This window comes from Pieris brassicae, chromosome 10 (genome assembly GCF_905147105.1).
Source record: "Pieris brassicae chromosome 10, ilPieBrab1.1, whole genome shotgun sequence".
NCBI classification, from domain to species: Eukaryota; Metazoa; Arthropoda; class Insecta; order Lepidoptera; family Pieridae; genus Pieris; species Pieris brassicae.
This window is the reverse complement of record NC_059674.1, coordinates 10,742,104-10,754,481: the sequence shown is the minus strand read 5'-3', so window position 1 is coordinate 10,754,481 and position 12,378 is coordinate 10,742,104. Positions and strand designations below refer to the sequence as shown.

General features: G+C 35.8%; 1 protein-coding gene across 2 annotated transcripts; it reads right to left on the bottom strand.

The window, feature by feature from the left end:
* Positions 1-2,288: 2,288 nt before the first annotated feature.
* On the bottom strand, positions 2,289-11,233 carry LOC123714827 (ubiquitin carboxyl-terminal hydrolase 10-A-like). 2 transcript variants are annotated; one of them, XM_045669396.1, is made up of 11 exons: positions 11,093-11,233; positions 10,964-10,983; positions 9,510-9,636; positions 6,939-8,915; positions 6,580-6,775; positions 5,854-6,085; positions 5,382-5,486; positions 4,645-4,812; positions 4,048-4,255; positions 3,585-3,717; positions 2,289-3,024 (listed from the first exon to the last, which is right to left on the bottom strand). In XM_045669396.1, exons 4-11 carry the CDS (start codon positions 8,830-8,832, stop codon positions 2,889-2,891), a joined length of 3,072 nt encoding a protein of 1,023 aa, XP_045525352.1. In that variant the 5' UTR covers positions 8,833-8,915; positions 9,510-9,636; positions 10,964-10,983; positions 11,093-11,233; the 3' UTR covers positions 2,289-2,888. The 2 variants fall into 2 exon arrangements, with proteins under 2 accessions (XP_045525352.1, XP_045525351.1); XM_045669395.1 differs by lacking the exon at positions 10,964-10,983.
* Between the last annotated feature and the right edge of the window lie 1,145 nt (positions 11,234-12,378).

Sequence of the window (12,378 nt, the reverse complement as noted above, 5' to 3'; positions counted from 1 at the left end):
ATTATTCAAAATATATATATCTAAACATCATTTTATAGAAATCTAGAGGGTAGTTTTAAAAGAATCAATCCCAATCAAAATCACAGCCAACTGCGTTAGGACTGCGGTTACAAAATATACGTTTAACTTAACCGCGTATTCCGAAGCAGACTCAAATGTGAAGCCTTAAAGCCTACCATTCGACATCAGGTTGAGCGAATACTAAACTCACGCGCAAATTACTTGCAAAACATGATATATAGGTCTGCTACTTTTATTAACATCTACGTTGATTAAACGTATAGTAAGCCTTAAGGGAACAACCAAATCCGATTAAACTCCATCCATTTCACACATTATTCACTCAAACTTACCTTAATTCTTTTATAAGTCTAATAAAATACCGAACGAAAGTCTGAATCTCTTAATTAAAGTGAAGCAGCGAACGATGAAACAATTCCGTATAAATAAGGCAGCGTTGTGGTTAACTTATACTAATGTGCTTGTGAAATTAACATAACCCATTCAGTCATAGCCTACAACTACATTTGCGTTATAAACGACTACACGAAGTATATGCAAATGAAATATGGAACTAAGCGCTTAATATTTAGTTACCAAACTTAATGATCGATGCGTTTTAGTAAGAAAGTTTAACTTGTTTCATTTACGTAATTTTTTTAGATATCGAAAACCTGCGTCGACATTAAGTATGGTAGATCTAACAAAAATATTCTATTATCATTTACACATTTAGGATTAGCACCTAATTAATATCTGTGGTCATAGATCAGACAATGATAAGTACACTTTTGCTTTCAAGATGTCTTAATAATTTATTTGCTTGTCCTGTAAAGTAATTAATTGCATTTATCATATTCTGACCTATGACCAAAGAAATATTTAAAGGTAAATCAATCTTTAAAGTTTTACTCGCATGAAGTCCAGACTTATCCGCTTAAACTTGATTCTACTTTTTATTTCGACCACCTACTGACTTCAGAATTAAAATATAGACAACGCCAATGTTGCATAATATTAATCAACTAAAGAATAAGCATACTACCAAACATTCCAACAAAATGCATATGGTTGAGTTATACTATGTCCAAGCATTCAGTTTTGAAAAGCTCCGAGTGAAACTCAGTACAGTAAGTTAAAATTTAATTCAATTACGCAATATTAATAAATGCTGGACAAAGCTTACAAAAATTAAAGGAACTTTTGCCTAAATAAATCTATTTAGAAAATATCTCGTATAGAAAAATATCTAGCGATTGCATTGCCAATCTACACTATGCACTATGAGCTATCTACCTATCCAAAAACAACCAAATTTGGGAAAAGCTAAGTTTTGTAACATAACCTTCGTTAATTTTTAACGATTGTAAAATCACCTAATTTTTAACTAACCTTTTTTTAGTTCATATTCACCAAATGGTGTTTTTCTTATTTTAACACTTTCATAGATTCAAGGACTCAAAATAATGTATGTCCCCAATAAAGAAATAACATTGAGATGAGATCAGGAAATTGTTCAACCGGCGCAAGAAGACAAAAAGCATAAAATATCTTATTAATGCAATTTAGATGTTAGTTAAAAGCCATTAATATGAATAATTTTATAATTAATTAAAGATATTTGCCATAACTGAACACGTTTGCCTTTTGCGCAGTGATACGAAAGTCGTATACAAACAAGTACGTATAAACAAAATTTAGCTTTTTGGATTTTCCACCGAAGCATTACTCAAGTAATTAACAAGATCTATTTATATAATTTCGAATCATCCTATTTATTATCAATTGAATAAAAAAATTATGTGTGGTCTCTGTTAATGATTGATGGTCAACCCGACTTTTAGTGTTTTTGGTCATTGGATGATTGAAATAGATTTTTAAGCATGTTTTAGCACAAGTAAACGCACGTTGCTAATATTACCTCAAGTAATGCATTGGAGGCGTAGATTAATATTAAAAACAGTCGCCGGACAAATCTATTTAACACTTAGAATATAGTACATTCTATCCATATCACATTCCGTGCCGCGTTTTCTGTGCCTATGCCTTAGTCCCTTTTCACAGCCAAGTTTCGATAAATTTCAATCAATTTTGAAGGACGGGAATTTTGATAACACTACAAATGTCATAGGTAAATGATAAACACTAGCTATAACGCACCATAATTTGCAGCGATAGAAAACACGGCCACACCTCGAGCACCACTACCATAACTTAATAGCGACATTCATGTCGAAATTGCAACCGGCTCACCGTATGCAATACAATTTCTCTTCTTTCTAAACTCGAATTTCACTGGCTCACGTCAATACATTTGTATCAATTATACGAGAGTAGGGTATGAATTTGATTAGTCTCTAAGATACAAAAATAATATAGAAAATCCATTACCCTCACGTAACACATTCAAGCCGGTCAACCTTTTTAGAAATTCTCTATAGAACTATTTTTAAAACATTTTTTTTTTATTATTTTTTTACATAAGTTCATGCCTTATTAGTAAAACCTGTACACGAGAGTATTTACAACAGTCCAATATATAGAATTTAGAAACTAAAACAACAAAATTCGCCGAATATTTACAATTTCTTATATACAAGATATAAAAAGTTAATTTTAGAATTAGCGCGGTTAGAAAAAAAACGCATCTTTGAAACCCAAAACAGAATTCGTTGTGCTGTAACCGGTAGGCACACAAAGTTTGTAACTGCATCTGTAAAAAATTAACATTAGCACTTAACTACACCATCACTTTAACACTTAACATTTTTAGTTCAAAGGTCCCAACGACCAGCCTACAATTGGTCCAATTTTTACCGAAACCGGTCAAAATTGGACCCAAACCATTGGCCGAATATTGATTTAAAGCCAAATTTGGGCTAAGGTCCTTATTCAGGTTTGCCCGGCGGCCGATGAGCTGGCAAAGTATCATGCCTTCGATACATCAACAAATAAGGCATTCTCGGCGCTTTTGGCTTTAAGACTTGGGCATCTGTCACTTGAGTTACAGTCGAGTCGTCGTATCTGAAATGTAATTTCATATTAATCTTTGGTTCACAGTGACCCTTATAGTGAATATTCTTTTTAGTTACTCAGTTTTGTTTGTCCACATTTTGTTATTTTATAACGTTCGGAGACGAAAAATAATGACATCATTGAAAAATCCCAATATAATTTACTGGTTCTTTAATTATTACAATAGATTTGAAAGATTAAACATCCCACCAGCATTGCTAATGTTTTTAGATGCCTACCTTTATTAATATAAAAATGCCATACATACAATAATGTTAAATGGCATAATAACAATAATTATAAAATGTCTGCTGATGTATAAGACAATTTTAATAAGGGTTGTGATAGAACAAAAGAAAAAATCAACATCTTAAATTCTCCTTCACTTTGAAATTTGGGAAAAAAAATATTAGAAGATGTAGTTCCAACTATTACATTTTCCTTGAAAGTATTTTTGTAAATTTTGTAGTATGTTACAAATTGCTACCATATTTCAGCCTTTGTTAAATAACTTAATAAACCATTAAAAACTGTACTACTAGTTGAACCACTAAACTAGTAAGACATACCTTATCCACCCGGCCTGTCCATGGTAGGTATCAGTCAGGTAATGCCCCTTCACTGCTTCGACGCCTTCGTGGTATACCACAGCAAACAATTTGTACAGGCGTTGCTTAGTCGTGTGCTTGCACGACATTATCTCTGCAAAATTTCATCAATATATGTACAATTTGTCTCTATCTAGTGATATTCTATTGAGCTGTGTAAATACTCAGCTTGTGTTGTCTACAAATTATGCGATTGATCGCTTCAGAGACGAAAAATAAGTTCCATCATTGTAAGTTTTTTAATAGTTGCGACTATTGAGGGATATGCAATGATTTGTTTTAATATTACCTTTTTAAAATTATTATTTAGAGGCTAGACCTCTGTTATTAATTAAATAAAAACGGCATATTTTCACCATTTCAAGTTGACCAATATATATGAATATAATAATATAGCACACTAAAAGCTCCACAAAATACTCACTAGGATCAATCTTTAAGTCTATAGGAAAGTCGATATTCTTCACTATCTTAGCTGTGTGGCCTTCAGCATCGAGTTGGAAGCACTTAAGATGCAGAAGGAGAACCACTGGCAGTTGTTCAAGGGACAGTTGTTGCCAAGCATCAGAAACACCTTCCAGCGTGTCTTTGCCTGCTAGGAGTTCTAACGCATCCTTCACTGTACTCGAACGCTGGAATTTTAATAATTAAAAAATATTAAACATTACAGTAACTATACATTGAGAAATTTTCGTTGTATTAATTCCTTGACAGAAATAATTACAAATAGACAATAAAAGACTCAAATGTTGCTATTGATTGCGAAACTAAAAAAAAACAGTTCAGTTAATTTGCCATATTGAAAAAGAAATATATTTTGGAATCAATTATTTTAGTCTATAAATAAATCTTTGCATTCAAATTCTATAAGATATAAAATTGTTTTATTTTGGTATTTAATTTTTATTAATTAATAACAGCACATCTTCCCTTCGAAGGGTTGAACCATTTTATACCTAATTAATGATGTTATTCTACTTTTTTACCATAGAATGAATATTTTGGTTCCCTATCTATATACCTCAATATCCAACTGTAGAGTGAAGAAAGGCTGCACAGCATCGGTGACGTCGTGATGTGGGGCTCGATGGAGACGCAATCGCGTTCTTCCACGGAAGATGTCCGCTAACGGAGTCCGACGAGCGGACCAACGACGCTCTACGGCGCCACGGTTGCGAGGGCCCATCACCTGGAATACATATTTCAAACATGTAGACACGTTATGTGACATAGGCATAAACCCCATTACCGATAATATGCAACTACAGTCAAAACCGTTTACGACATCGTTTAGGACATACCAGTTATATTGACCAAAATCAAAGGTCCCAGCTGAATTCTATTGTACTAGGTACTTAATAACAACGTCATCGGCTGTTACGGCTATCGGTCTGTATGACCAAATAGTAGTCCCTTCGATGTCGTTATAACAGATTTTGACTGTAATATTTAAACACCGTTCAATTGAACAGATTTTTTTGCATTTTTTTCTTTCACAGTACGAGCGAGTGTTAGATAAGGCAATTGGTGCACGGCGGGGAATGGAACCTACAACCTCAGGGGTGACAGTCGTACGCCAGACTCTAGGACATACGGCTTCAGTATGAAGATCACAACGCAGCCGGGAATTTTCCGTATAGATTATTTTTAATGTCAATAACGAAGTTTATCTAAATAATTTTAACATTGTTCCAATTAACCTAAATAATAAACAAGGAAAAGTCCAGACTAAATGTTTAATATAGCGTTTTGCCTTACCTTCCATTCGTCGTCATCATCATCTTCTTCTGGAGGTTGTTCTTCAGTGACAACACCATTAGGTTTGATTTCCTTTGGCTCATCTGGCTCCACCAGCTTTATTAACTGAAATTGTATAAAACTTATATGTGGTTTACTCCCATATAATATGGAACCCTATGAACTCCGTGTCGTTAAGTTCTGCTCTTTTATTATTTTTTTAGAACATGGTGGAAGGCATTTAAATTTCAAATATACTTGTGACATTTTGATACTAAAACAGCATATTTTTAATATAAAGGACTTGCAATCAGTTTTTTTATAGAACCGGGGGCAAACGGGCAGGAGGCTCACCCGATGTTAAGTAACACCGCCGCCCGTGGACACTCTCAATGCCAGAGGGCTCGCGAGTGCGTTGCCGGCCTTAAGTTTGAGAATACATAATATTAGGACTACACATTGTTTAAAGTTAGCATCTTAAATAAAATCGTACCTCAAGCATCTCATCGTTGAGAGAGTTCAAAAGGCACCCTAAAAACTCTTCGGCATCTTCCTGTCTTCCTTCCTGAGAGCCAGGGAAAGGTCTCAAAGCTCTCAGCACTCTGAGACCAGCAGAGCCGTCTAACGGTGGTCCGGCGGGAACCGATACAGTGTTATTGCTTGAGTCGCCGCGCGTGCGGCGATTGGGCCCGGCTAATGGACTGAACTCGTAGCATAGTTCCACCCTATAAAACAGGAAACAATAAAGTAAGAGAAGGTAATAAATGAAAATCAGGACCAAATATATTGTAGAAGTGCATGAGAAAAAAACTATGGTATGGTGTATACTATACAGTTCTAATAAAACTAATATAATATTAAATTATTATAATTTCCATAATAATGTATAATTCTATTGCTCTGAGTACTTACTCAGAGCAACAGAATTATACAATATTGAATCAGAACATTATTGTATAAATAAATACAGTACACATACAGTCAAGTCTAAGGGACTGATAAATTTTCTGACATATAGATTTGCTGTTATATGGAAAGAAATATTATAAAGGAATCAAACATAAGTAGAGTAATTAAGCCATTTAAGGACTTGGAGAATTCAATACAATGGTTTAAGAATGTTACTTGAAGATTACACACTAAAATAACGATACTTAGTTTCCGATTGATGATTGATTTATTTGTGATAAATAGATTTTGTATAAATAAATAAACTTACATAGAATCAATAACAGGCGTGCTAGACTTCCCACGTCGCGTCTGATACGGCAGAGCCTTAAGCATGTTGTAGAAAGGAGGACAAGCTATTAGTGCCTGAAGAATCGCGTTGACGTAACAGTAGTTTGAGCGGTTCGTGAGGCCACGCGGTAGTAAGGATACCGGCCGGTTGTCCAACTGGTATTTTGACAGAAACTCTGAAATTAAAAATAACAATATCAAATATTTTCTAAAGGAAATGCTGATTCAAATGTTAATACTAAAGTAACTTTTCTTTATTGATGTAAATTTAATAATTCACAGATGAGATTTGGAGTGATTTGTTCTGAGGACATTAAACTAATTAATATAAATATTTACCTCCCATCCTGTACGAATTAGGGTCGTCGCTAAAGGGCGATGGCGCAACTGGCAGTGCAGGAGTGGCTTCTTTTTGAATTGGAACTTCCCTGACTTCAGATGTAGTCACCGGTTTAGCAGTTGTAGGCGGCGAAATAGAACTGCTTATAGTGTTAACTGAAGTTTTTTCAGAATAAGATATTGATGGTTGAGAAGGCGTCACCGGCAGTCGTGGCTTCTCTACTCCAAAAGTTTGTAAGGACGCATCAAACGGTGGCACTTTGGCAACTGGTTTTTGAATATTAGCTACCGGAGGCGCCACAGTCGTCGGGCTCAAAGGTTCTTCTAGGACAACAGCAGCCGGAGACATAGTTATACCGGAGAGTTTGTTGGAGAAGAGACTCGCCCAGGATTTGCCTGGAGCAGGCTGCGGTTGTTGAACAACTGGGGGTGGGGCGGGTTCAACTCGATTTCGAGGAGTGGGCGGTGGAGGGAAATCCGACGCTGTCGGAGCCGGCGGTGGAGGTTGCGGGACTGGAGGAGGTTCTGGAACTGGAGCTGCCTTCCGAGAGTGAGAGAAGGGAGACTTGTTAGTCACAATCAGTGGGGGCCCTTGCGCATGCAGTGTTATCGAAATCGGCATTGGAGCTTTGCTGGGTGGTAGAGGTGGTTCCCGTTTCACGTGTTCTACGTTCACTGGTTTCTCCTCAGTGTTTTCGAAAGATGGTGAACGGTTAGCCGGCCCGTCTCTTTTCTGTCGGTTCCCGAAAGGCGGTTTGGGCGCTGAGGCCGATAATTGTACGGGAACTCCGGTTGGAAGAGGCGGTTTAGGCATCTGTTTTCCAGTGAATGGGGCCGCGGGACCTTTAGGGGTCTTGTTTACTACTGGGACAACTTTAGCCCCTGCATTTTGAATGCTCGCAACTGGGGGTGATGGGTAGCTTTTTGGAGCTTGGCCTGCGTCTTGAACTTTATTTTCCACCCATGTAGGTTTGGACGGGTCGGCTTTAAGTGTTGGAGAGACTTTGTCAACTGTAATATTGAGTGGTTTCACAGTGGAATCATTGAGTCGTTCCTGTTTAGGACTTCCAGGCCCCTTTGTAATTTTAAGATCTTTCATCGGGAGAGCTTCAACACTACCCGACGTCGACGACGCCGCAGTAGACGCCACTGGTAACTTTTGTTCGGGACCCTTATCATTCGGGAAATTTTTATTATTTTGACCCTGAACGAAGTTTTTGGCGTGGACATTAAACTGATGTGGAGTTGTGTGATGAGAGGCCTGCTGTGGTATAGGCATCGGCGCCTGAGGGTGTGGAGGTGGGATGAACATAGGTGGCATATATTCAACGCTACTTTCTACCGGTGGGCCGTAAGATGGTCCCGCATAATGTGCTCCAGCATAGTAGGCTTCGACTGCCTCCTGTTCCATCATAACCTCTTGTGAGTATTCATCGGGGACTTTTTCTACGCCCTCACCCTCGACTGGCATAGGATATTCAGGGTAATATGGGGGGTAAGCGTAGGGACCGTAGACGAGGGGTTGGTACATTGGAAGATGGTATAGTGGAGCGCCTTGCGCTTGCGCCGCCGGGTAATATTGCGGGTACGGGACATAATATGGCGGAGGTTGAGGGGGAGAGGGGGCGCGTTTGTTTCGCCTATCGCGTCTGTGGTTTCGCGGTGGTCTATCTATTTGCGCCTGAGGGGGCACGTACTGGGGCTGGGGCGGCTGGTAGTACTGCCCCATGTACCCGTGCACGTTGACGTTGGCGGTGACCTGGCTGACGTAGACGTTAGGCGGCGCCACGGGCCACTGATGATGCGGGGGCGGCGGGTAGGCGGGCGGCTGGGCGTAGGGCGGCGGCGCGTGAGGTGGCCCGGCCGCGCCCCTCTGCGGCGAGTGGGGCGCCATCTCGCACTCGCCGCCCGACAGGCTGTCCAGGCTGCTCGACACGGTCCCGGCGCCTGCCGTGCTTGATGAACAGGATGACACCTCTGGTGATGAAATAGGTCTTAATAATATTATGCATCTGCTGTTTCTATCTCATGTTTTAGATTTATATATTTTTTCTTATTTTAGCCTAAAAACCAAGGTATTCAAATAAATTTAAGGCGAACAGAACATGCCAATTCTGTTCACCTTAATTTTTTAACATGCTAGATAGATATATTTAGTATTATAGTAGTTTTTATATATTAACAAAAAAAGCTGACTAATCCTAAAGGACAATAATAGTCACACACAATCAGGTCACAATCAGTTTTTGACCACCTACAAAAATGGAGGCTTTCTATTTGAAAATGTTAATAAATTTTAATCAGTCATAGTGAGTTTGTCCACAAATTTCTCAATGTGTATGTCATATTATCAATGATCCCAGATGATGTAATATACATTGGCTTTAAGAAAAACTTAGCAAACAAGTCTAACCGAAATTAATTCAGTTGTTATTGAGATATGGGTGTCCATGCATTTCAGGAGTATATTAGTAAATAATAAACCATGTTTTTACTTTTTCATTTCAGTTAACAGGTGCATATTGTTCTGTTTTTGAATATGATTTATTAAAACAAATATACTGTTGTTACCTGTAGCACTCTCAGTCCAACCGTTGGGTGCGGTGGATGTGGTGATTGTAGTTTTCTTGAACAGTGCACACTGCAAACTGCTCAATTCTGCTTCCTTTACATCTGACAAGTCTAGGAACTCATATTCCTGAAATATGACACATAAATTTAAGTATTTCATAAATTTACTATTACCCCACAACCTCTTTTTATATATTTGATTGGTGGAGAAAGTTAAAGTAACTTTCAACTATGTACTCAAATAGTTTTTGGAAAGGGCATAAACACATAAACATGTACTAACATACTATGTTTAAATAAGTTTTTAGATTATTTTAATGACAAGACAGATAGCAAAACAACTGAATGACTGAACTGAAAAAATATTATAAAGATCATTTTCTGATAATATTATTATAACTAATTAATATATAACTAAATATTTCCATAAAAACAGAAATACTAAAGTGTATTTTGTATACTTCAAAATTAAATTTTCATGCTTCTAATTTACTTATAACTAAATAAGCATACATTATTCATATGCTCAATTTTTTTTAAAGTACTCTTTATACACAAAGCCTACTTAAAAATGTTATTGTTAATAATTAACTTTTCTAATCATATTTTCTAAATTTATTTTATTCAAATGTCACTTACACCTAAGGCCTATATTTTAAGGCCATACGGTACTAACAATTGTTGCAAAAATAACCTATTAAAAATACACTATAGTGACAAAATTTATTAACCAAAGAGCCAAATAAGAATGCCTTGGCATCATTTAATGATTTAAACTCAGTTTAGTGTACTAAATATATATTTTAAGACTGAAATTCATTAAGTTTCCGAAATACCTTAAAGATATATGACCTTGTAACACTTTTATTAATAATAAGTATATTAAAACTTAAGTTATAATTGCATCAGTTTTGTATATTTATCACCGATAAAGAAAAGCAACCTTGAAGTACAAAATACAGAAGAATGACTTTGATTTTATGAACATTGGTACTTCAGCTGTCAAATTTTAAGGTTATCCCACCTTTATTAACTACAATTATAATAATGGTAATAAGCTCTACACTACAAAATATGCCATATTTAAATTACAGTTTTCATGCATAGCAATTGTAGGATGTAAATCTATCAGCGAAGAAAAATAACAACAACAGAACCATTTAAGCCCATGTGCTCTAAAGTACCTAATGATGCAATGTAAAACTTAAAAATGACATACCTAGAATCAATGTTTACTGATTATATCCATTACTATCACCGTGACATAAAGCATTTCAGCATGTAAGCTCTTGCTAAATATAAAGCTTCAAAATGTGCTGAGAATATCGAGAAGGATAAAATGGCGTAACAACGCTCAGTTGCCGGGTGCCATATATTGACTAATCAACAAACAACTTTAATGTGTATACCCAGGAGGAATCGTTTGTAAATAATACTAATATATTATTACTTACCTCCCACGTGCACACATTTTCTGGAAAGAGATATTTTTTCTAATATAATGGCCAGTTTCAATATCACCAAAACAAGAAACAAAAGCCAAACAAAATTAAAGTATATTTCAATAATTATGTAATGCTCACCGTTTTCAACAAATCCATCTCCTTTTAGAGAACACCATTACGAACTATATTGGCAGTTTTAGAACATATTATGTAAAACTGCAGCAATATGATTTATTATCTTGGATAGTAGAACGGAATCAACGACGAGGCCATGCACTCACCGACACTTAACAGGATGTGACAAAAGCCGCGCCATTTTTAAATGTAATTTGAACCAATCACAAGTCGTTATTGGGTGATTTCAAATGACATTAGAGAATTCTTCAAATATACATACGTCAGATTTTTATCATTTCCGACAAGGCGTTCAGAATTGTGTTTATTATAAGCTCTTAAATTCAAGTACTGTACGTAATTCATGTAAATATGGTCTACTATATTTTAAGTTCATACGAAAGACCTATGCTAAAGCATCTATGCTTTGAGCATAGCCAACACTTTAGTCATATGTTTAGAAGTAATGTATATATAACAAACTTTACTATTTTCCTTATACCTCATGTCATAATACTTAGATAACCATACAATAGATGGCGTTTAAAACAGAAAATGACGTCTTCGATAGACTTGTACAATTCTGGTACAATAATATATATTTATGTACGTACGATCATATACCTATTTATTTATTCAAAAAGGACACATTCATTTTACAAATTATTATTATAAAAGTTTTCTTGAATGATTTTACATATATATACAAAAAATGTTATAAAAGAAAGGGTAAACTAAAATAAACAGAAATATAATAATTGGCACGAAAATGTTACAAAAAAAAATTATGATGCATAAAGTAAACATAAAACAAATACAACAATGATTTTAAAACACGCTATTAAGCTGTAGTCTCTTACAGAATTAAAAATCAGAAAAGTAGAATGTTATAGGAATTACACATTTTATTTATGGATACAGAAAACCCAATTAATAGATAATAGATAATTAAATCGGTTGCTATGTATTCACTTATTTAAAATGCGTAAGCATTTTTTTGGACAGCCTCGAGTCTTTGTTCGTAAATAGAGTAAAATACATTACATACATTGGCTGGCGTATTTTATATTAGGCGGAACGAGGGTTATATAATAAGATATACCTTTTCATATATTTGATGGGAGGCACTGAGCTCATTTGTTAGATTTTACTAAGTCCGCGAATATGTTGTCGGTTAATACAAGAAGATTGGTAAATTTTGATTTTATAGCAACAACATCATGCTGTTCATCAATAATTAGGCACATTTTTCAAAAGAATTTTCGTACAGCGATTAATATTCAACACTTAAATCATAATAGAGAGTATAG

Bases quoted from the DNA above. Each gene is read 5' to 3' on its own strand.
- LOC123714827 (XM_045669395.1), bottom strand. The intron at 3,718-4,047 runs GTGAGTATTTTG...GAAATTTTGCAG, and splicing joins AGACTTAAAGATTGATCCTA to AGATAATGTCGTGCAAGCAC. The intron at 3,025-3,584 runs GTATGTCTTACT...ATTACATTTCAG, and splicing joins GGACAGGCCGGGTGGATAAG to ATACGACGACTCGACTGTAA.